This window comes from Lontra canadensis, unplaced genomic scaffold (genome assembly GCF_010015895.1).
Source record: "Lontra canadensis isolate GAN:19392208 unplaced genomic scaffold, GSC_riverotter_1.0 scaffold107, whole genome shotgun sequence".
Classification (NCBI taxonomy): Eukaryota; Metazoa; Chordata; class Mammalia; order Carnivora; family Mustelidae; genus Lontra; species Lontra canadensis.
The window spans coordinates 653,739-674,060 of record NW_022631101.1 but is presented as its reverse complement, the minus strand read 5'-3'; the positions used below and the strand labels follow the sequence as shown (position 1 = coordinate 674,060).

General features: G+C 45.5%; 1 protein-coding gene across 1 annotated transcript in view; it reads left to right on the top strand.

Annotated features, from left to right (window-relative positions):
• ZNF235 (zinc finger protein 235) overlaps positions 1–14,828 on the top strand; it is a 39,269-nt gene extending 24,441 nt beyond the window's left edge. The window contains exon 4 of the mRNA XM_032838866.1: positions 12,883–14,828. Coding sequence (XP_032694757.1) covers positions 12,883–14,819 — 1,937 coding nt within the window. The 3' untranslated portion in view covers positions 14,820–14,828. The remainder of the gene's footprint in view (positions 1–12,882) is intronic.
• The last annotated feature ends 5,494 nt before the right edge of the window (positions 14,829–20,322 follow it).

Genomic DNA, 20,322 nt, shown 5'->3' with positions numbered 1-20,322 from the left:
AGGCGGAAAAATTCACCACAAAAAAAAGAACACCAATAATGAAAAAATATAAAAAGGAAAAAATATATATATATTAGATAAACTAGTTAAAAAACGTTAAAAAAGAAAAGGGTAAAAGTTTAAAAAAATTTAGCGGAAGAAGAGAAAAAAATTGAAAAAGAAAAAAAAATTAAATTAACTGCAAGGCTAAAGAATCATGGGGAGAAAGCCATGAGTTCCGTGCTTTGCTTTCTCCTCCTCTGGAATTCCGCTGCTCTCCTTGGTATTGAAACTGCACTCCTCGTAAGTGAACTTGGTCCTGGCTCGGTTTCTTGTTGATCTTCTGGGGGAGGGGCCTGTTGTAGTGATTATCAAGTGTCTTTGCCCCAGGCGGAGTTGCCCCGCCCTTACCAGGGCCCGGGCTGAGTAATCCGCTCGGGTTTGCTTTCGGGAGCTTTTGTTCCCTGAGCGCTTTCCGTAGAGTCCGGAGGACGGGAAGGAAGATGGCGGCCGCCCAGTCTCCGGCCCGGAGGAGCCGAGAGCTCGGGGCCCCACTCCTCAGTGCGCCCTCAGGGAACAGCGCCCAATTACTCCCGTCTGCCTGGCCTCCGGCTGCGCTCCGAGCTCACCGAGCCTGCGACCGGTTCAAGGTAAGCCCGAGCTGTGAGCTCACTCCTCGGCTCCGTCTCTGTAGCCGGCTTCCCCGTTCTAATACCTGCGAGCTCTGCGACACTCAGACACCCCGATCCTTCTGTGACCCTGCGGGACCTGAGGCCACACTGGCCCCGCGTGGGCTTCACCCCAGTTAAGCCTCTGGAGCGATGTCCCTCAGCGGAACAGACTTTTAAAAGTCCCGATTTTGTGCTCCGTTGCTCCGCCGCTTGCCGGGAGCCGGCCCCTCCCTCCGGGGTCTGTCTTCCCGTCCCTTTGGATTCACTTCTCCGCCAGTCCTACCTTTCAGAAAGTGGTTGATTTTCTGTTTCTAGAATTGCTGTTCTTCTTCTCTTCGATCTCCCGTTGGATTTGTAGGTGTTTGCAATCTTTAGATAAGCTATCTAGCTGATCTCCCGCAACCTGAAGTAGTCTCAGCTGCTACTTCTCCGCCATCTTGACTCCTCCCTATTTATTTATATTTTTTAATTTAAACTTTATTTTTTCACTGTTCCAAGATTCATTGTTTATGCACCACACGCAGTGCTCCATGCAATACGTGCTCTCCTTAATACCCACCACCAGGCTCACCCATCTCCCCACCCCCTCCCCTCCAAAACCTTCAGTTTGTTTCTCAGAGTCCACAGTCTCTCACGCTTCGTCTCCCCCTCTGGTTTCCCTCAATTCACATTTTCTTTCTTTCTCCTAATGACCTCCATGTGATTCCTTATGCTCCATGAGTAAGTGATACTCTATGATAATTGACTTTCTCTGCTTAACTTATTTTACTTAGCATAATCTCCTCCAGTCCTGTCCATGTTGATACAGAAGTTGGGTGTTCATCCTTTCTGATGAAGGCATAATACTCCATTGTGTATATATGGACCTCTTCTTTATCCATTCGTCTGTTGAAGGACATCTTGACTTTTTCCACAGTTTGGCGACTGTGGTCAATGCTGCAATGAACATTGGGGTACAGATGGCTCTTCTTTTCACTACATCTGTGTCTTTGGGGTAATAGTAGTGCAATTGCTGGGTCGTAGGGTAGCTCTATTTTTAATTTCTTAAGGAATCTCCACACTGTTTCCCAAAGTGGCTGCACCAACTTGCATTACCACCAACGGTGTAATAAGAGGGTTCCCCTTTCTCCACATCCTCTCCAACACTTGTTATTTCCTGTCCTGATAATTTTGACCATTCTAACTGGTGTAAGGTGGTATCTCAATGTGGTTTGATTTGAATTTCCCTGATGGCTAATGAGAATAAACATTTTTTCATGTGTCTGTTAGCCAATTGCATGTCTTCCTTGGAGAAGTGTCTGTTCATGTCTTCTGCCCATTTTTCAATGTGATTATCTGTTTTTTGAGTGTTGAGTTTTTGAGGGGTTCTTTATAGGTCTTGGATATCAGCCCTTTGTCTGCAGTGTCATTTGCATATATCTTTTCCCAGTCTGTGGGTTGCCTCTTTGTTTTGATGACTGTTTCCTTTGCTGTGCAGAAGCTTTTGATCTTGATGAAGCCCCAAAAGTTCATTTTTGCTTTTGTTTCCTTTGCCTTTGGAGACATGTCTTGAAAGAAGTTATTGTGGCTGATGTCAAAGAGGTTACTGCCTATGTTCTCCTCTAGGATTTTGATGGATTCCTGTCTCACATTGACGTCTCTCATGCATTTCAAGTTTATCTTTGTGTATGGTGTAAGAGAATGGTCAAGCTTCATTATTCTATACATAGCTGTCCAATTTTCCCAGCACCATTTATTGAAGAGACTGTCCTTTCTTCCACTGTTTATTTTTTCCTGCTTTGTCGAGGATTATTTGACCATAGAGTTGAGGGTCCATATCTGGGTCCTCTTCTCTGTTCCACGGAGTCGGTAATATTCCTGTGTGTGTGTGTGTGTGTGTGTGTGTACACACACACCACAGCAATTTCATCTGTTCATCTGTTGATGGACACTTGGGTTGCTTCCATGTCTTGTAAATAATGCTGTAGTGAAAACAGGGGTGCGTATATCCTTTTGAATTAGTGTTTCATTTTCTTTTGGTAAATATCCACTAGTGCAATTACTAGTTGATGTGGTAATTCTATTTCTAATTATTTGAGGAAACTTCCTACCGTTTTCCATGGTGGCTGCAAAAATTTACATTCCCACCAACAATACACAAGGTTTCCTTTTTCTCCACATCCTCACCAAAACTTATTATTTCTTGTCTTTCTGATTCTGGGCACTCTGACAGGTGAGGTGGTATCTCATTATGGTTTTGATTTGCATTTTCCTGAGGAGTGATGTTAGGCATCTTTTCATGTGTCTCTTGACCATCTTTAGGTCTTCTTTGGAAAAATGTCTGTTCAGTTTTTTTCCCATTTTTTAATTGGATTATTTAGTTTTTTGGTGTTGAGTTATAGAAGTTCTTTATGTATTTTGGATATTAACCCCTTATCCGAGATATCATGTGCAAATATCTTGTATTCACTCGGTTGCCTTTTTACTTCATTGATGGTTTCCTTTGCTGGACAAGAGCTTTTTATTTTGATGTAGCCCCTGTAGTATTTGTGCTTCTGTTTCCTTTGCCTGAGGAGATAGATCTAGAAAAATGTTGCTGAGGCTGATGTCAGAGAGGTTACTGCCTGTGATCTTTTCTAGGATTTTTATGGTTTCCAGTCTCACACTTGGGTCTTTAAACCACTTTGAGCGTATTTTTGTGAATGGGCTAAGAAAGTGGTCTGGTTTTCCCAGCACCAGTTACTCAAGAGACTGTCTTTTCCCCATTTTATAATCGTGCCTCCTTTGTCATGCCCCCCCAATACCCATCACCCTATTACCTCGTCCCCCCTGCCCCTGCTCCTCTCCCTTCTGTAACCCTTAGTGTGTTTCCCAGAGGCCAGAGTCTCTCATGGTTTGTCTCCCTCTCTGATTTCTTCCCATTCAGTTTTCCCTCCCTTCCCCTATGATCCTCTGCACTATTCCTTATGTTCCATGTATAAGTGGAAACCGTAGGATAATTCTTTCTCTGCTTGACTTATTTCACTCAGCATAATCTCCAGTTCCATTCTTGTCGATGCAAATACTGCGTATTCATCCTTTCTGACGGCTGAGGAATACTCCATTGTGTGTCTGGACCACATCTTTTTTTTTTTTTTTTTCTATTTTAGATTTTATTTATTTATTTAGTTCACAGATCACAAGCAGGCAGAGAGACAGGCAGAGGGTGGGGGGGAAGCAGGCTCCCTGCTGAGCAGAGAGCCCGATGCGGGGCTTGATCCCAGGACCCTGAGATCATGACCTGAGCCAAAGGCAGAGGCTTAACCCACTGAGCCACCCAGGCGCCCCAGGGACCACGTCTTTATCCATTCGTCTGTTGAAGGGCATCTCATCACCTTCCACAGTTTGGCAGCTGTGGACATTACACCTGTGAACACTGGGGTGCGGGTGCCCCTTTAACTACATCTGTCTTTGGGGTAAATACCCAGTAGTGCAGTTGCTGGGTCATAGGGTAGTTCTATTTTCAATATTTGAGGAACCTCCATGCTGTTCTCCAGAGTGGCTGCCCCAGCTTGCATTCCCACCGGCAGTGCAGGAGGGTTCCTCTTCCTCCGCATCCTCGCCAACATCTGTTGTTTCGTGACTTTGCCTTTATAACTGGTGTGAGGTGGTTTCATTTCCGTTAAAATGGTTAATTTTAGGGGATCACATCTTGTATTGTTTCACTCATTTTTTTTCTTTTTATGGTCTAATTTTTTTGGCAACTAAGAAGTGTGTTAAAATCTCTGTCCATTGCTCAGTTTCTGATTTTGCTTTATGTATTTCGTTGGCTTCGTTGGAGTCGTAGGCCTTTGTAATTTTTCCATTTTGCCCTACTGACCCTTTCATTACAGCTGTCTTCTAGTGTTCTATTTTGTAGTCACTTTTTGTCTGACACTAGTTTGGCCACTTAAGCTTTCTTAAGCTTGGCAGAATGTATTTGTATGTCTTTTTCTATTTATTATTAATATTTAGAATAGGTCTTTTGTCGACATATAGTATATAGTTGGCTCTTATGTGATCTTCCCACATCTGCCTTCTAATTTTAGGTAGTGGATCCACACACGGTGTAGCTATTAATGCAGGCACGTTTACATTTACCGTCAGGCTTTTGTTTTGGTCTTCTGGTTGCGCTTATCTGTCTGTTCTTTCCGGTAATATTTTGGACAGATTGAACATTGCTCAGTCTTTTGCTCTCATGTCTCTATTGACTTGTGGCTGCTGCTTTTTCAGTCCCTCCCCTTGGGGTCTTTGCTTTGTCAGCATGGTTGAGAGACCTGCCAGAGACATGGGCAGAGTTTGTAGTCCTAGTTAGGGACTGACCTTCTGGGGTTCCCTTACCTTTGATTTTTCTCCCCGCAATTTCCAGTGGGTATTTCCAGCCTTGAGTTCTGACCTCCGACCCCTCACAATGTGTGTGAGTTAAGTAATGCATTGAGTCAGAAGAGAATGGGGGTGCCTGGGTGGCTCAGAGGGTTAAGCCTTTGCCTTCAGCTCAGGTCATGGTCTCAGGGCCCTGGGATCGAGCCCTGCATCGGGCTCTCTGCTCAGTGGGGAGCCTGCTTCCCCCTCTCTCTCTACCTACTTGTGATCTCTTTCTCTGTGTCAAATAAAATAAAAATAATTTTAAAAAAGAGAGAAAAATCAAACTCACAGGTTTTACCCTGTGCCATTAATGGTCAGTCAGGGATTTGGGAGGAACTCACATTCAGATTAATCTTACTCCCAGGGCTCTCTGGCTTCCAGAATTTCTGCCCTAAGTTTCCTGCTCCCTGGCCTTCAACAGTTTTGGCTTTTTCCTGTCTGATCTGGAAGGGGAGTTCATTTGGGAAGCACTCTAAAGCAAAACAAGTCTTTAAAAGTTGTATAAAATTCTCATTCCCATTTGTAATCTCTCCCTCTCTCTCCTCCTTATCCCACACCGTCCCCAGGCAACTGCTCATCTACTTCCTGCCCCTCTCCATTACTTTGAATTAAAAAAAATTTTTTTATAAATGGAATCATACAATATTTTTTTTCAGTTGCCTCATAATTCAGTATAAGCTTGGAAGCACCCGTGTTGTTGCATCTGTCAGCGGTTCATTCCTTTTTATTTCTAAGCAGTATTCTGGTGTGATATACTCCGGTTTATTCATTCACCTGTTAGTGGATGTTTGTTTCCGGCTTTGGGCTCTTACAGGTGAAGATCCCAAATGTTCTTCTCTCTCTCGGTGTATCGCCATAGGCCTCCGTTTTCTTGGGTAGGAGTAAGGAGTGGAGCGGTTGGATCATGTGGTGGGCATGTAGGTTACCTTTTGTTCATTGTTTTCACTGGTGTGTGTCTGTATGTGTGTGTATTACAGACATTTTTAAACAGATTTTCTTTTTCACACCACTTTTAGGTTCAGTGCAAAAGTGAGAAGATAGAGAGTTCTCACAGATCATACACACACTTGTGTGCACACACACGCACACACACAGCCTTCTCCTGACAACATCTGATACTAGGGTGGTACGTGTGTTGTAACTGGTGAACCTACACGGATACGTCATTGTCACCTAGTGTCTGTAGTTTGCACCCGTGTTCGCTCGTGGTGTGCGTTTTGTTTGTTCCGATTTATAACGGTACGTAGCCTCCCTCACAGCACCGTCCGGCCTGGGCTCTGTGCGCAACCCGCGAGCCGTTCGTCCGCACAGGTGCGCCTTTCCCGGGATCAGACGGGTGGACTTAGAGCTTTTAGCTGTTCCGGATTCGCCTCTTTCACTTAGTAACTCACGGTCCCTTCAAAGCTCGAGAAGTCGTCTCTTCTGAGCACCGGATGGTAGAGTCCGTCGTCCCGATGGACCGGTTGGTTCATCCAGCGATTGCTTCCGAGCTGCTGTAAAGCTCTGCGTGATGAGTTGTGTGTGGACACAAGTTTTCAACTCATTTGGGTAATTTCCTTTTGTAGCGCTGTAAGAAGCTGCCGCAGTGGCTGGATCGTGTCGCCTTTCGGCAGCGGTGAATGGAGAGTTCCCGTTGCCCCACAGCCTCCCCAGCAATGGTGGCGTCGTTGTTGGGGATTTTGGCTTTTCTAACAGGCGTAGCGGTGTTTCATTTTAATTTATAGTTCACTAAAGACATATGATGTCACGCACCTTTTTTTTTTTTAAGATTTTATTTGACAGAGACCGAGTCAAACCTCTATTCATGGGCCTGTTTGCTATTTATTTTCTCTGGTGATGTGTCTGTTCAGATCTTTTGCCTATATTTTTTTTAAGATTTTTTTTTTAAAGATTTTATTTATTTGACAGACAGAGATCACAAGTAGGCAGAGAGGCAGGCAGAGAGGAGGAAGCAGGCTCTCTGCCGAGCAGAGACCCCGATGCGGGGCTCGATCCCAGGACTCTGGGATCACGACCTGAGCCGAAGGCAGAGGCTTAACCCACTGAGCCACCCAGGCGCCCCTTTTAAGATTTTATTTATTTATTTGACAGAGAGCGTGAGAGAGGGAACACAAGCAGGGGGAGTGGGAGAGGGAAAAGCAGGCTTCCCGCCGAGCAGGGAGCCCGATTCAGGGCTTGATCTCTGGACCCTGGAATCATGACCTGGGTGGAAGGCGCTTAACAGGCTGAGCCAACCAGATGCCCAAGACATCTTGACAGTACTGAGTCTTTTTATAGAATATTTTTCTCTACTAAACGTAGAATATTTTTCCATTTACCTGAATTTTGTTCATAAGCTTTAGTTTTTCTCATCTAGATCTTTTCGATTCATACCTACATATTTCACTTTCGAGTGTGCTAATGTAAATGATAATGTGATTTTTATTTCAAATTCCGGTTGTTCAGTGCTTGTGTATATGAGAGCAATATACTTTCCTATGTTTTGTGTCCTACATCTTTGCTGTAATTATTAGTTCCAAGAGTTTTTTTGGTTGACGCTTTGGGGGTTTCTACATAGACAGTCGTATCCTCTACCAGTAATGAGTTTTATTTCTTCCTTTGCATTGTGCCCTTTTTACTTTTCTTGCATTAGCTGGGACTTACAGTACAGTATTGAAAAAGAGTGCTAACAAAGGACGTCCTTTCTCCTGATTTTAGCAGGAAGGCTTTGTGTTCCTCACCATCAAGATGTTAGCTGTGAGTTTTACAGATGTCCATTAGCCAGTTAAGTAATTTCTTCTATATTCCTAAGTTGCTGAGAGTTTTTATTATAAATGAGTATTGGATTTTTTAAAAAAGATTATTTGACAGACAGAGATCACAGGTAGGCAGAGAAGCAGGCAGAGAGAGAGGAAGCAGCAGGCTCCTTGATGAGCAGACAGCCGGATGTGGGGCTCTATCCCAGGACCCCTGAGATCATGACCTGAGCCAAAGGCAGAGGCTTAACCCACTAATCCACTCAGGCAGCCCTAACATAGTTTAGATAAAATCCATTTCCTCATATAGGTTTTTAGAACAAAATTTAAAAGGGGAGAACTATAAAAGAGCATAAAATATGTTTTCCCTTGTGATGAGAACTTCTAGGATATACATTCTTAGGAATCTTCAAATATGCCATGTAGCAGTATTAATTCTGTTCATCATTATATTACATTTTGATCCCTTTCATCCATTTCCTCCATACTTGGTAACCAAAAATTTTCTCGAGTTTTTTGTTTTTCTACCTAGGAGAGAGATCCTACAGCATTTGTCTGTTGTCACTTAGCACAATGCCCTTGAGGTGAATGTATGTTGTCATATGGCAAGATTTCATGCTTCCTTATGGCTGCATATTACCCCCCACCCCACCGCTTACACACAGTTTATGCCTTCATCTGTCGACGGACTCTTGCTCCCGCGCGTTAGCTCTCGTGAGTGCTGCTCCAGTGACGGTGGCGCAGGGCTTCTTCCCACATGCAGATTTTGTTTCCTTCAGATAGGAAGTGGACTGCTGGGTCCTGCACTAGTTTCAAACACTTTGACGGGGGGCGCCCGGGTGGCTCAGTCTGAGTCATTGTGTGTGCACCACACCCGGTGCTCCAGCACTCCGTGCCCTCCTTAATACCCACCACCAGCCTCACCCATCCCCCTACCCCCTCCTCTCTAAAACCCTCAGTTTGTTTCTCAGAGTCTACAGTCTGTCATGGTTTGTCTCCCCCTCTGATTTCCCTTTGGAGTATTTTTAAAAATATTTTTATTAGGGGCTCCTGGGTGGCTCAGTTATTAAGCGTCTGCCTTTGGCTCAGATCATGATCCCGGGATCCTGAGATCCAGTCCCCCGTCGGGCTCCCTGTTCAGCGGGGAGCCTGCTTCCCCCTCTGCGTGCTGCTCCCCTGCTTGTGTGTGCGCGTGCACGCTCTCCCTGACAAAATCTTTAAAGAAAAATGCTTTGAGGAAACTCCCTACTGGTTTCCGTACTGGCTGCCCCAGTTTACAGTCCCACCAGCAGCGCACAAGCTTCCCTTTCCTCCACATCTGCTCCAACGTTTTGCCAGTTTGATGCCCCCTCAGTCCTGAAGGGCATCTCCGTGTGGTTTTGGTTTGCATTTTCCTGATGTTTAGTGATGTTGAGCGTCTTTTCATGCACAGGTGTCTCCTGCTCTCCAAAAGTAGACGGTTCCTGTGGGGGCAAAATAGTAACATGAAAAGGACCTTATAACAGCAACAATGACGAAAAAGAAAACTCTTTGGGATTAACTAGAAATATGCCAGATTTCTAGGAAGGCAACTATAAAAACTTCCCTGAGGGCCTTGAAGAATGGCCAGAATCCGGGAGAGGCAGAGCGCGGTCCTGACGGGACCGCTTAGAGAAGTCGGTCCTTCCCACACTAGTATGCACAGTCCGTGCAGGAGCCGTAGGAAATGTGCATGAATTTAAAAAAAAAAATCTTTTGTAACCAAAACAGCATAAAGAAGCCATTTCCAGTCATTTCTATGGAAAATTTTTGACTGTTCCCAGACCCCCAAAATGACCTTCCTTAGGCTTTTTTGCTACCCGGGCCGCATCCTGCTAGTGGAGGCGCAGCGTCGGCTGGGATAGAGCAGGGGTGCGCCCACACGGCTGCGAGCTCTAGCGGCTCCAGCGCGGAGAGGCCACGTAGAGCTCCGAGGGCCTGGCCGTCTGCCGCTCGGGGTGCCCGCTGCGTCTGCAGCCCCCGCGGCAAAACCAGCGCTAAATGGCGATTTGCACTTTTCACCTATTTGCATAAAAGTGAAAATCCTCTTTGGATTTCTTCTGGTTAGCCAACACCAGTACAGATGTAGGTTTTTGTCAAAATGAAGTAACACCAACTTTTCAAAAAGCAGGTGAGACCGGAGCGCCTGGGTGGCTCAGGGGGTTAAAGCCTCTGCCTTCGGCTCAGGTCATGATCCCAGGGTCCTGGGATCGATTCCCACATCGTGCTCTCTGCTCGGCAGGGAGCCTGCTTCCTCCTCTCCTCTGCCTGCCTCTCTGCCTACCTGTGATCTCTCTCAAATAAATAAAATCTTTAAAAAGGGAAAAAAGGTGAGACCTGTAACTGTGGGCTCTTTGATTACAGGTAAACCTCCCTTTACAGGGCGGTGTGGTTTGTTTACGCGTTGACGGTCTGTAGCAACCCTGCGTCAAGTCCATCAGCACCGTTTCTCCAGCAGCATTTGCTCGCTTCATTTCACATTCTGTGTCACATTTTGGTAGCTCTCACAGTATTTCAAACTTTTTCCTTGTGTTTGTTGTAACCCGTGACTATGCCTTGTTCCTGATCTACAAAGGAAAGGATTTGATCCGATTTTAGAACGTTAAACCAACCATTCTTGAACCAGTCACTCCTTCATGATTTAGTGTCCTTTTATACATCGTCGGATTAAGTTGGCAAAGTGATGTGACTGTGACCCTGAGGGATATGGGTCTGTCATTGTCTTTTCTTGTAATGCCTGGGCCTGATTTTTGGGGTCAGGGTAATGCTGGCCTGATAAAATACACTGGGAAGTAGTCACTCTTACTCTTCTGGAAGGGTCTGTGTGTCATTAGTATTATTTCTTCCTTACATGTTTGGTCAGTTTTATGCAAGAAGCCATCTGGGATCTGACTTTTCTTTGTGCAAAGTTCCAAGATATGAATGGATACAGGGCTGTTCAGATTATGCCTTCTTGGATAAGCCTTGCTTTCTCTTTCAAGAAATTTACCCATTTCATTTTAGTTAATGGCATAAATATTTTTTTAAAGATTCTCTTTGTCGGAGCACAAGCAGGGGGAGAAGCAGGCTGTCCTGCTGAGCAGAGAGCGTGATGCGGGACTTGATCCCAGAACCCTGGGATCCTGACCTGAGCCGAAGGCAGACACTTAACTGACTAAGCCACCCAGACATCCCTGGCATAAAGTTTGTAATATTCTCTTTTTTTAAGATTTTATTTACTTATTTGACAGAGATCATAAGTAGAGAGGGAAGCAGTGGGGGGGTGTGGGAAGCAGGCTCCCCCCTGAGCAGAGAGCCCAATGCAGGGCTCGTTCCCAGGACCCCAGGATCATGACCTGAGCCAAAGAAAGAGACTTAACCCACTGAGCCAACCAGGCACCCCTTCTCTTACCTTTTTAATATCTGTAGAATCTGTGTACAAATACCTGACAGTCTGCTTTCATTTTATTTTGGTTATCACTTCTCCGCCTTTTGGCTAAGATCAAGTGGACAAGTGGAATTGTTGGATAATGTGGTTTTTTTCTGTTTCAATTTATTCAAATTCTGGTTAACGTATAAGGTAATCCTGATTTCAGATATAGAGTTTGGTGATTCATCACATATAACATCCTATGCTCATCACAGGTGCCCTCCTTAATTACCCACCACCTGCCCACCTCCCTCCATCAACCCAGTTTGTTCTCCGTAGTTAAGAGTTTCTTACAGTTTACCTCCCTCTTTTTTCCCTTCCCCCGTGTTCATCTGTTTTTTAAATTACACACAAGTGAAATCATACTGTATTTGTCTTTCTCTGACTTCACCTAGCATAATACACTCTAGCTCCATCCACATTGTTGCAAATGGCAAGATCTCAATCTTTTTCATGGCTGAGTAATACTCCATTTTGTGTGAGAGCTATATTATATAGATAAATCCATATATTATGTATAATTATATATTACATACATATAATCACATTATGTATATAGTTATATATATTATATATATAATCATCTTTACCCATTCATCAGTTGATAGACATCTGGGCTCTTTCCGTACTTTGGGCATTATTGATAATGCTGCTATAAACATTGGGACGTACGTGCCCCTTTTGAATCACTATTTTTGCATCCTTTGGGTAGATATCTAACAGTGCAATTGCTGGATCATTTAACTTTTGTGGAAACTCCATATGGTTTTCCAGAGCGGCTGTGGCAGTTTGCGTTCCCATCGGGAGCGTAAGAGGGTTCCGCTTTCTCCGCATCATCCTTGCCAACACCCGTCGTTTTCTGAGTTGTTAAACTTAGCCGTTCTGACAGCTCTGAGGTGGCATCTCCTGTAACTTCTGACTTGTAGTTCCTTGATGAGTGACGTTGAGTGTCCATTCACGTCTTCTGCCCATTTTGTAACTGGATTGTTTTTTGGATGTTGAGTTTGAGAAGTTCCCTCCAGATTTTGGACACTAGCCCTTTATCAGGTCGGTCATTTGCAGATACCTTCTCCCACGCTGTAGGCTGCCGCTTAGTTTTGTTGATCGCTTGCTTTGCTGCGCAGAAGCTTTATCCTGATGAAGCCCCAGTAGTCATTTTTGCTTTTGTTTCTGCTTCTGGAGACGGGTCTCGTAAGAAGTTGCTATGTCCAAGGTCACAGAGGTTGCTGCCTGCGTTCTCTAGGATTCTGACAGATTCCTGTCTCACATTTAAGTCTTTCATTCATTCATTATTTATTTATTTAAAAGATTTTATTTATTTACTTGACACAGAGAGATCACAAGTAGGCAGAGAGGCAGGCGGGTGGGGCGGGGGGAGAGGCAGGCGGGTGGGGGGGGGAGCAGGCTCCCCACCGAGCAGGGAGCCAGACGTGGGGTTCGATCCCAGCATCCTGAGATCATGACCTGAGCCGAAGGCAGAGGCTTTAACCCACTGAGCCACCCAGGCGCCCCTCCTCCCATTTTAAATGTGGTTTTTTCCCCCCCTACTGGACAGTTCCTTGTTCGCTGTAGATCTTTATCTTTCAGTCAGCCTCGAGTATTTTTTAATGTTTCCTTTCAGGAACGAGGGCTTGGAGCTTCTCAGTTCACCACCTTGCTCATGTCACTCTCTCCGTCCCTAATTCTTTCTCTCTCTCTATCCTCTCAGGAGGCAGGAATCCAAATGAGGTGGAAACTCTTCGCGAAGCAGGAATCAGGTGCCTGTCACTGGGGGAGCTTTCATGCTGGCAAATCAAGAGACACGTTGGAAGCAAATTAACCAAAAACCAAGACTCTGGGATAAATATTCAAGGAAAGAGTGCTCCGTTCTTCGACCAGAGTGACTCCCCCTGCCAGAGGGGAGCCGGGATATGCGTTCAGGCTTCGGTGGAGGACAGCTGCTTTATGAACCTTCTGGAGGATCATTCGAAGATCCTTGAAAACCAAGAATTTCCGGCCGGGAGAGTTCAGAGTCCTTGGAGTGAGATCTATCTCAGCGAAACACAGAACTACCAGCGAAGTTGTAAGCAGACTCAGATGAAAAACCAACTATGTATATTTGCTCCGTATGTTAACATCTTCAGCTGTATTTCACGCCACGATGACGACACCGTGCACCGGAGGGCCAGAGCGCACAACGGTGACTGCGGGAAGGTGTCCCCTCTTCTCCAGCAGACCTACCACCGCAGTGACCGCGAGAAGGCGTTCGGCGGTGGCCACAGTCTTGAGCTTCACCGGCAGGTGCACTCGGGAAAGTCCCCCCCTTACGGCGCACGTGACAAGGGCAGCGGTTACAGCGCGGCTGCTCCCGTTCAGCAAAGTGTCCACACAGGAAAGAAACGCTATTGGTGTCACGAGTGTGGGAAGGGTTTCAGCCAGAGCTCCAACCTGCAGACTCACCAGAGGGTCCACACAGGGGAGAAGCCCTATTCGTGCCTTGAGTGCGGGAAGAGCTTTAACCAGACCTCGCATCTTTATGCGCATTTGCCTGTCCACACCGGAGAGAAGCCCTACCGCTGTGAGAGCTGTGGGAAGGGCTTCAGTCGGAGCACGGACCTGAACATCCACTGCCGCGTTCACACGGGAGAGAAACCCTACAAGTGCGAGGTGTGCGGGAAGGGCTTCAGTCAGCGGTCGCACCTGCAGGCCCACGAGAGGATCCACACCGGAGAGAAGCCGTACAAATGTGGGGACTGCGGGAAGCGCTTCAGCTGTAGCTCCAACCTGCATACCCACCAGCGGGTCCACACGGAGGAGAAACCGTACAAGTGCGAGGAGTGTGGCAAGTGCTTCAGTTTGAGCTTTAATCTCCACAGCCATCAGCGAGTGCACACCGGAGAGAAGCCGTATAAGTGCGAAGAGTGTGGGAAAGGCTTCAGTTCGGCCTCCAGTTTCCAGAGCCACCAGAGGGTTCACACGGGAGAGAAACCGTTCCGATGCCACGTGTGTGGCAAGGGCTTCAGCCAAAGTTCGTATTTTCAAGCTCACCAGAGGGTCCACACGGGAGAAAAGCCATACAAATGCGACGTGTGTGGGAAGCGCTTCAACTGGAGCTTGAATCTCCACAACCATCAGAGGGTCCACACGGGGGAGAAGCCGTATAAATGTGAGGAGTGCGGGAAGGGCTTCAGCCAGGCCTCAAATCTGCAGGCTCACCAGAGTGTCCACACGGGGGAGAAGCCGTTCAAGTGTGAGGCGTGCCAGAAGCGATTCAGCCAGGCCTCCCATCTTCAGGCGCATCAGCGGGTCCACACCGGAGAGAAGCCGTACAAATGTGACACGTGTGGTAAGGCCTTCAGCCAGAGGTCAAATCTTCAAGTCCATCAGATCATCCACACGGGAGAGAAACCATTTAGATGCGAGGAGTGTGGGAAGGAATTCAGCTGGAGCGCCGGGCTCAGTGCTCATCAGAGAGTGCACACGGGGGAGAAGCCCTATACGTGTCAGCAGTGCGGTAAAGGCTTCAGTCAGGCCTCGCATTTTCACACCCATCAGAGGGTCCACACCGGGGAGAGGCCATACATATGTGATGTCTGTTGCAAAGGCTTCAGTCAGAGATCCCATCTTGTGTATCACCAGAGAGTGCACACTGGAGGAAACCTATAGACGGCTTCGGGGTGGCGTGGCCTTCGGTCAGAGTTCACATCCTCCTCTCCGCTGGAAACTCCATGCTGGGAGCTGCGGAAAGCTCCTTCGGAACTCAGAAACCTCAAGGAGTCTTCACATGCCAGTAAGCTCTGTACAGTGCTCTTTTAAGGACTCGGTTCGGAGAGAAATTCCTTGCAAACGTCAGATTTCACAGATAAGAGAAAACCTATAAATACACCCAGTGTTTATATGAGAATTCCGAATGTCCCAATGTTCAGGATGCAACATGAAAGAATTTCAGAATTCATCCAAGTCTACCCAGGAAAGAAGCCTTATAAGTGAAGACTAGGGGCAGAACTTGAACAAAAGTATCGTGATGGGCAAACCGAATGGCAAGAGCAGTGTATCCGCCGCGTCGGGAGCGATGTTTTTCACTGCTTTATCTCTACCGTGTCGACGTGCGCTTGGCTCGTGACAGATGCCCAGCACTTACTGAACTAAGTGGAGAGAATCTATAATTAGGACAAGGATTGGGAACTCATACTCCCCTGCGAGGATTTCGTAATAATATACTCAAAAGGAATCTTGCGAGTAGCCTTAATGAGATTTCTTTCAGGAAACGTTCAGGTACAGAAAATCATGTCGTGCCGCCAGCCGCAGCATTGCAGATTGGGCTGGAATGTGCGAATGGCCCCATCCTCCATCCGGCCCTGGTTCTTTGTAGTATGTCAGCCCTTGTGTACAGCACAATATGTAGTATCATTAGTGCTTTATAGACTGAAAAATACTGGTTTTAACTAGTAACACAATACTACAATTTATATGCTTGGAAATTTTGGACCGTAATTCATTAAGGTAGGATTTCACTGTAACTCTCGAAAGTGTTGAAAGTAGACTAATGACAAGTTTTTTAGTAAACTTGAATTGTTAGCAAGTGGTGTCTTCTCATTATTTCCCTTCACGCTTAGGTCAGATTGCCTTCTCTATGCACAATCCTTCATCCAGACCACTGTAGGCAGCGCCTTTGGTAGATTTCAAGGACATTTTGTCACACCCCCAGTTCTCCCCCATCCCCGCACGCTCCCCCAAGGGTAGAACAAGAAACATTGAGTTTTTATTGAAATTTCATGAAATAACAATTTAGATGGATTACCGTTAACACAGCATTCTGTGTTCAACACCTCTTGTCAAGAGTGGACATAAGCTGGTCAGTATATACTGAAATGCCCTTTGGCCTGGCAGTCCTAGCACTGAACACTTTCCCTTTCAGGTTCTCCTCTCCCTATCTTGTGATTTATAAAAATTGGTAAGGCAATTAAATCCAGATGAAACTCTAGTTCCAAAAGTACCCTAATATGTTTTTATTAGTATTGATTCTTTTATTTAGATCTATGGTTAGACATGTTTATTAGTTTATTTATCTTAGAAATATACAATAAGTACTTTTTTCATGAAATTAATCTTTAATGACTCAAATTCTTTTGGGTAGACAGGTCACAGGAATGGGAGGTTTAATGCATGGTGGAAATTGGATAGATGTACAAAAGTTGGATGGCTTGTAAATGGTTATTTAATTCTTGGTATTTTTCTTTATATTTGAAATGTGCCAAATATAAAATTTATATATTGATATAATTTTTTAGAAGACTTTATTTGAGAGAGAGAGACAGAGAGCGCATGAGGGGAGGTCAGAGGGAGAAGCTGGGAGCCCGATGTGGGGCTTGATCCCAGGACTCTGAGATCATGACCTGAGCCGAAGGCAGGCGTTTAACCAACTGAGCCACCCAGGCACCCCTGTATTTTTTTTTATGTAAATGAAAAGAGAGCTAGTGGGTATAGACTTTTAGGTTTGGAGAACGTTTACCAACTCTGCAGTTGATACAGTTGCTCTGAGGTTTGGACAGTTTACTGGGAAAAAATTCTACCTGTAATTGAGGCTTTCCTAATAATTATTAAGAAAGTTCATTGAAGAAAGTTGTCCCCCCACCAAGGACACTAACTCTTCCAAATGGTCTCCTGTTTTCCCTCATGCTCCTTGCACTAATGACCAGGTTTGCACATATGGTGTATATCCATTGTCCATTTTCCCTTCCAAACGACTATCCCCCCCCATTAATTAGCACAAACTACCCACTATTCCTTCACACAGCCACCTGCCAATCCCTTTATTCTTTCTTGCTCCTTGATTTTATCTCCAGAACCAGTCTTGCTACCCTATCACTACTCTTTTCAGACTACTTGCAGATTATTGTATCCATTCCCAAAACCCTGGCCTCTCAGTTCCTTGATTACTCTGCCTCCGGTGGTCTTGTCTTCCACAGCACCTCAGCCCTTGGCTCCAAAGGTAACATCTTGCCAGCGAGAAAATAAATGAGGCGTGTGACCATGTGACGTAATGAGCACTGGGCGTTAAGTGCAACTATGAGTAACTGAACCGTACATCTGAAACTAATGCTACACTGTGTGTTAATATAACTGAATCGAAATAAGGTAAATGGAAATCCCTCTGTAATCTTAGATTCAAACATTCCATTCCAATCACCAGCTCCTGTTGTACCAGCTTATACCCTCTTCATTCTCATTTTAATAACTCTTAAAATTCACAGGGACCAAAAACCCATTACTCCTACGCCCTTTTCACTCATTTCCTTCATTCCCTTTGTATCTGGAAAGGAGAATAGACTTCCGTTTACATCCCAGTGCCCCAGACTGTCTCATGTCAACCTCTAACACAGGAAGAAATACTTCAAGAGTGTTCATGTCACCCAATCTGTAGAAGAGGCAGAGAAGAGCAAACTGGGTTAGGAATATACGCAAGATGAAGCGGTCTACAGTACGTGGTTCAGATAGACGTGACTTAAGTGTATCTGACACTACCTCCAACCCCAATTTTTAGCTCTCATTTAAGAATACTGCAATTCTCAGGAACAGGCTATTACAGTAATAATGCCAGTACTCAGCATTTTCTAAAAAAAGTTTCAGACTTTGGAGATTGATCAATTGCTAGAATAAGGTATCTGTGCAGCATTTCGCGAGTTGTCATGATCTAGCTGGAAACCACAGCTTCAGAGTGCACTGGTCAATCGTGTAAATAGACGCAAACGAGTAACCGAAAGTAACCGTATATGAATTATACAACAACGCTAGAAGCATCTTCAATGCGCTGACCAAGTAGTTCCTGTTGCACCAGAGCTCCAGCAGATAACAAGTAGAAGTTCTAGACCAAATACTAAAACTATCCAAAGGCACTGGAGAATGAACAGAAGCAGGCAGATCCTGGAGATGGGTCAACACTCAGAAGAAGGAAATAAGTCCGTTTCCTACCTTTTATGGCTTTTACCCTGAAAGCAAGTCCAGTCTGCACTATTTTAGGGCAGCTAAAACATACATGGAAAACTAAGTTTTCCAACAAAAGGGTTCAAGGCCTATACAACTGCTGTTGGAAAGTATGGTGGGTAGTATACCCTGGAAGAGGGCCAGGGAAAGGAAGCTCCAAATTCTGTGTCTAAGCATTTCCCAAATGTGTGGCTCTCTCCTCAGCTATAGAGGACAAAGAATACTTAAAGGAGCCAAACCAATACTAACAAGTGAATTAAAATTTGAGCTGCCACCTACAGGAAAGAGAAAATCTTTGGTTGAGCCCAGCTAAATTAAATGCCTAATAAAAATATTTTTTCAAGATTTTATTTATTTGACAGAGAGAGACACAGCGAGAGAAGGAACACAAGCAGGAGGAGTGGAAGAGGGAGAAGCAGGCCTCCCACTGAGCAGGGAGCCCGAGGCAGGGCTTGATCCCAGGACCCTGAGATCATGATCCCAGCTGAAGCCAGACACTTAATGACTGAGCCACCCGGGCGCCCCTAATAAAAATATTTTTAAAAATACTCCAAGGGAAATCAGAGCGGGAGACAAACCATGAGAGACTGTGGACTCTGAGAAACAAACTGAGGGTTTTAGAGGGGAGGGCAGTGGGGGATGGGTGAGGCTGGTGGTGGGTATTACGGAGGGCATGTATTACATGGAGCACTGGGTGTGGTGCATAAACAATCTTGGAACACTAAAAAATAAAATTAAAAAATACTCTGGAGGAACATAATGAAATCCAGTTTCCTCAGGGTATTAATTACAATGCCTAGGATGTAATTTAAGATTACTAGATATTTGGGAAAACAAAAACTGGAAAACATGACTTGTTCTCAAGGGAAAACAGATCAACAGAGATCAATGCCAAGATGATCCAGATGTGGGAATCAGACGATTTTTTTTTAAGATTTTGTTTATTTATTTAACAGACATATCACAAGTAGGCAGAGAGGCAGGCAGGGGTCGGGGGGAAGCAGGCTCCTTGCTGAGCAGGGAGCCCAATGCGGGGCTCGATCCCACGACTCTGAGATCATGACCTGAGCCGAAGGCAGAGGCTTAACCCACTGAGCCACCCAGGTGCCCCCAGACAACAATTTTTTAAAAGCTATTATAAACTATGCTTAAAATGTAAAGAAAAATGTCCTTATCATGAAGGAAAAAATAAGAAACCTTAGCTAAGAAATAGCAACTATCAAAACATTACCAAACAAGTTCTAGGGGGTTGACAGTGGAGTGGAAGGACTATAAGCTCACCTTATCCCACAGACACACCTAGGTAACACCCACATCAGTATAAATATCCCCATAAAATGACCCAAAGACGAGCAGAGCAGACTCTCCAGAGCTACATATAAAGAAGAGGACACATCAAAGAAGGTAGGAAGGGAAGAGACACAGAAGCTAAACGGTCCCGTGAAGCAGTCTGGGGGGTGGTGGGTGGAGAAAGAACACACCACGGATGCAGAGAGCGAAAACCAGACCCCAATCGGGGCAACCGGGCCTGGGGGACCCACACAGAGAAGAAAAATCTCCATAAAAATTGGCTTTGAGGGACGCCTGGGTGGCTCAGTTGGTTGGACAACTGCCTTCGGCTCAGGTCATGATCCCTGGGTCCCAGGATCGAGTCCCACATCGGGCTTCCAGCTCCATGGGGAGTCTGCTTCTCCCCCTGACCTTCTCCTCGCTCATGTTCTGTCTCTTTCTTAAATAAATAAATAAAATCTTTAAAAAAAAATTGGCTTTGAAAACCAGAATAGCCAAATTTCATGAGTTTTTATCAGCGGAGCTGAACAACTGGAACTTTAAAAATCAGCAGGTGGCTCTGGAAGAGTTTGAAGGGCAACAGGAAACGGGGTCCTCGCTCTTAAAGAGACAGCGCAACAAACAGCCCTACAGGAGATACAGCACAGAAGCATCAGTATGAGAAATGCCACGCCTTCTCCTGTGAACCTGCCCTGGCCTAAGCCAGAATTTTGGGTGGCTGCTAGACCTCTCCTTAGCTGACCCATGCTGGTGTCATGCACCCTGTCCCGTATCCCAAAGACCTGCCCCCTCCAGTATGCCCTTGGCCAGATCCTATCTAAAGCAGTGCCACAAGGAGCTGCGGGTGTTCAAACATCCCTAACAAAAGCCACCACCACTCCGAAGTGACTCCTGC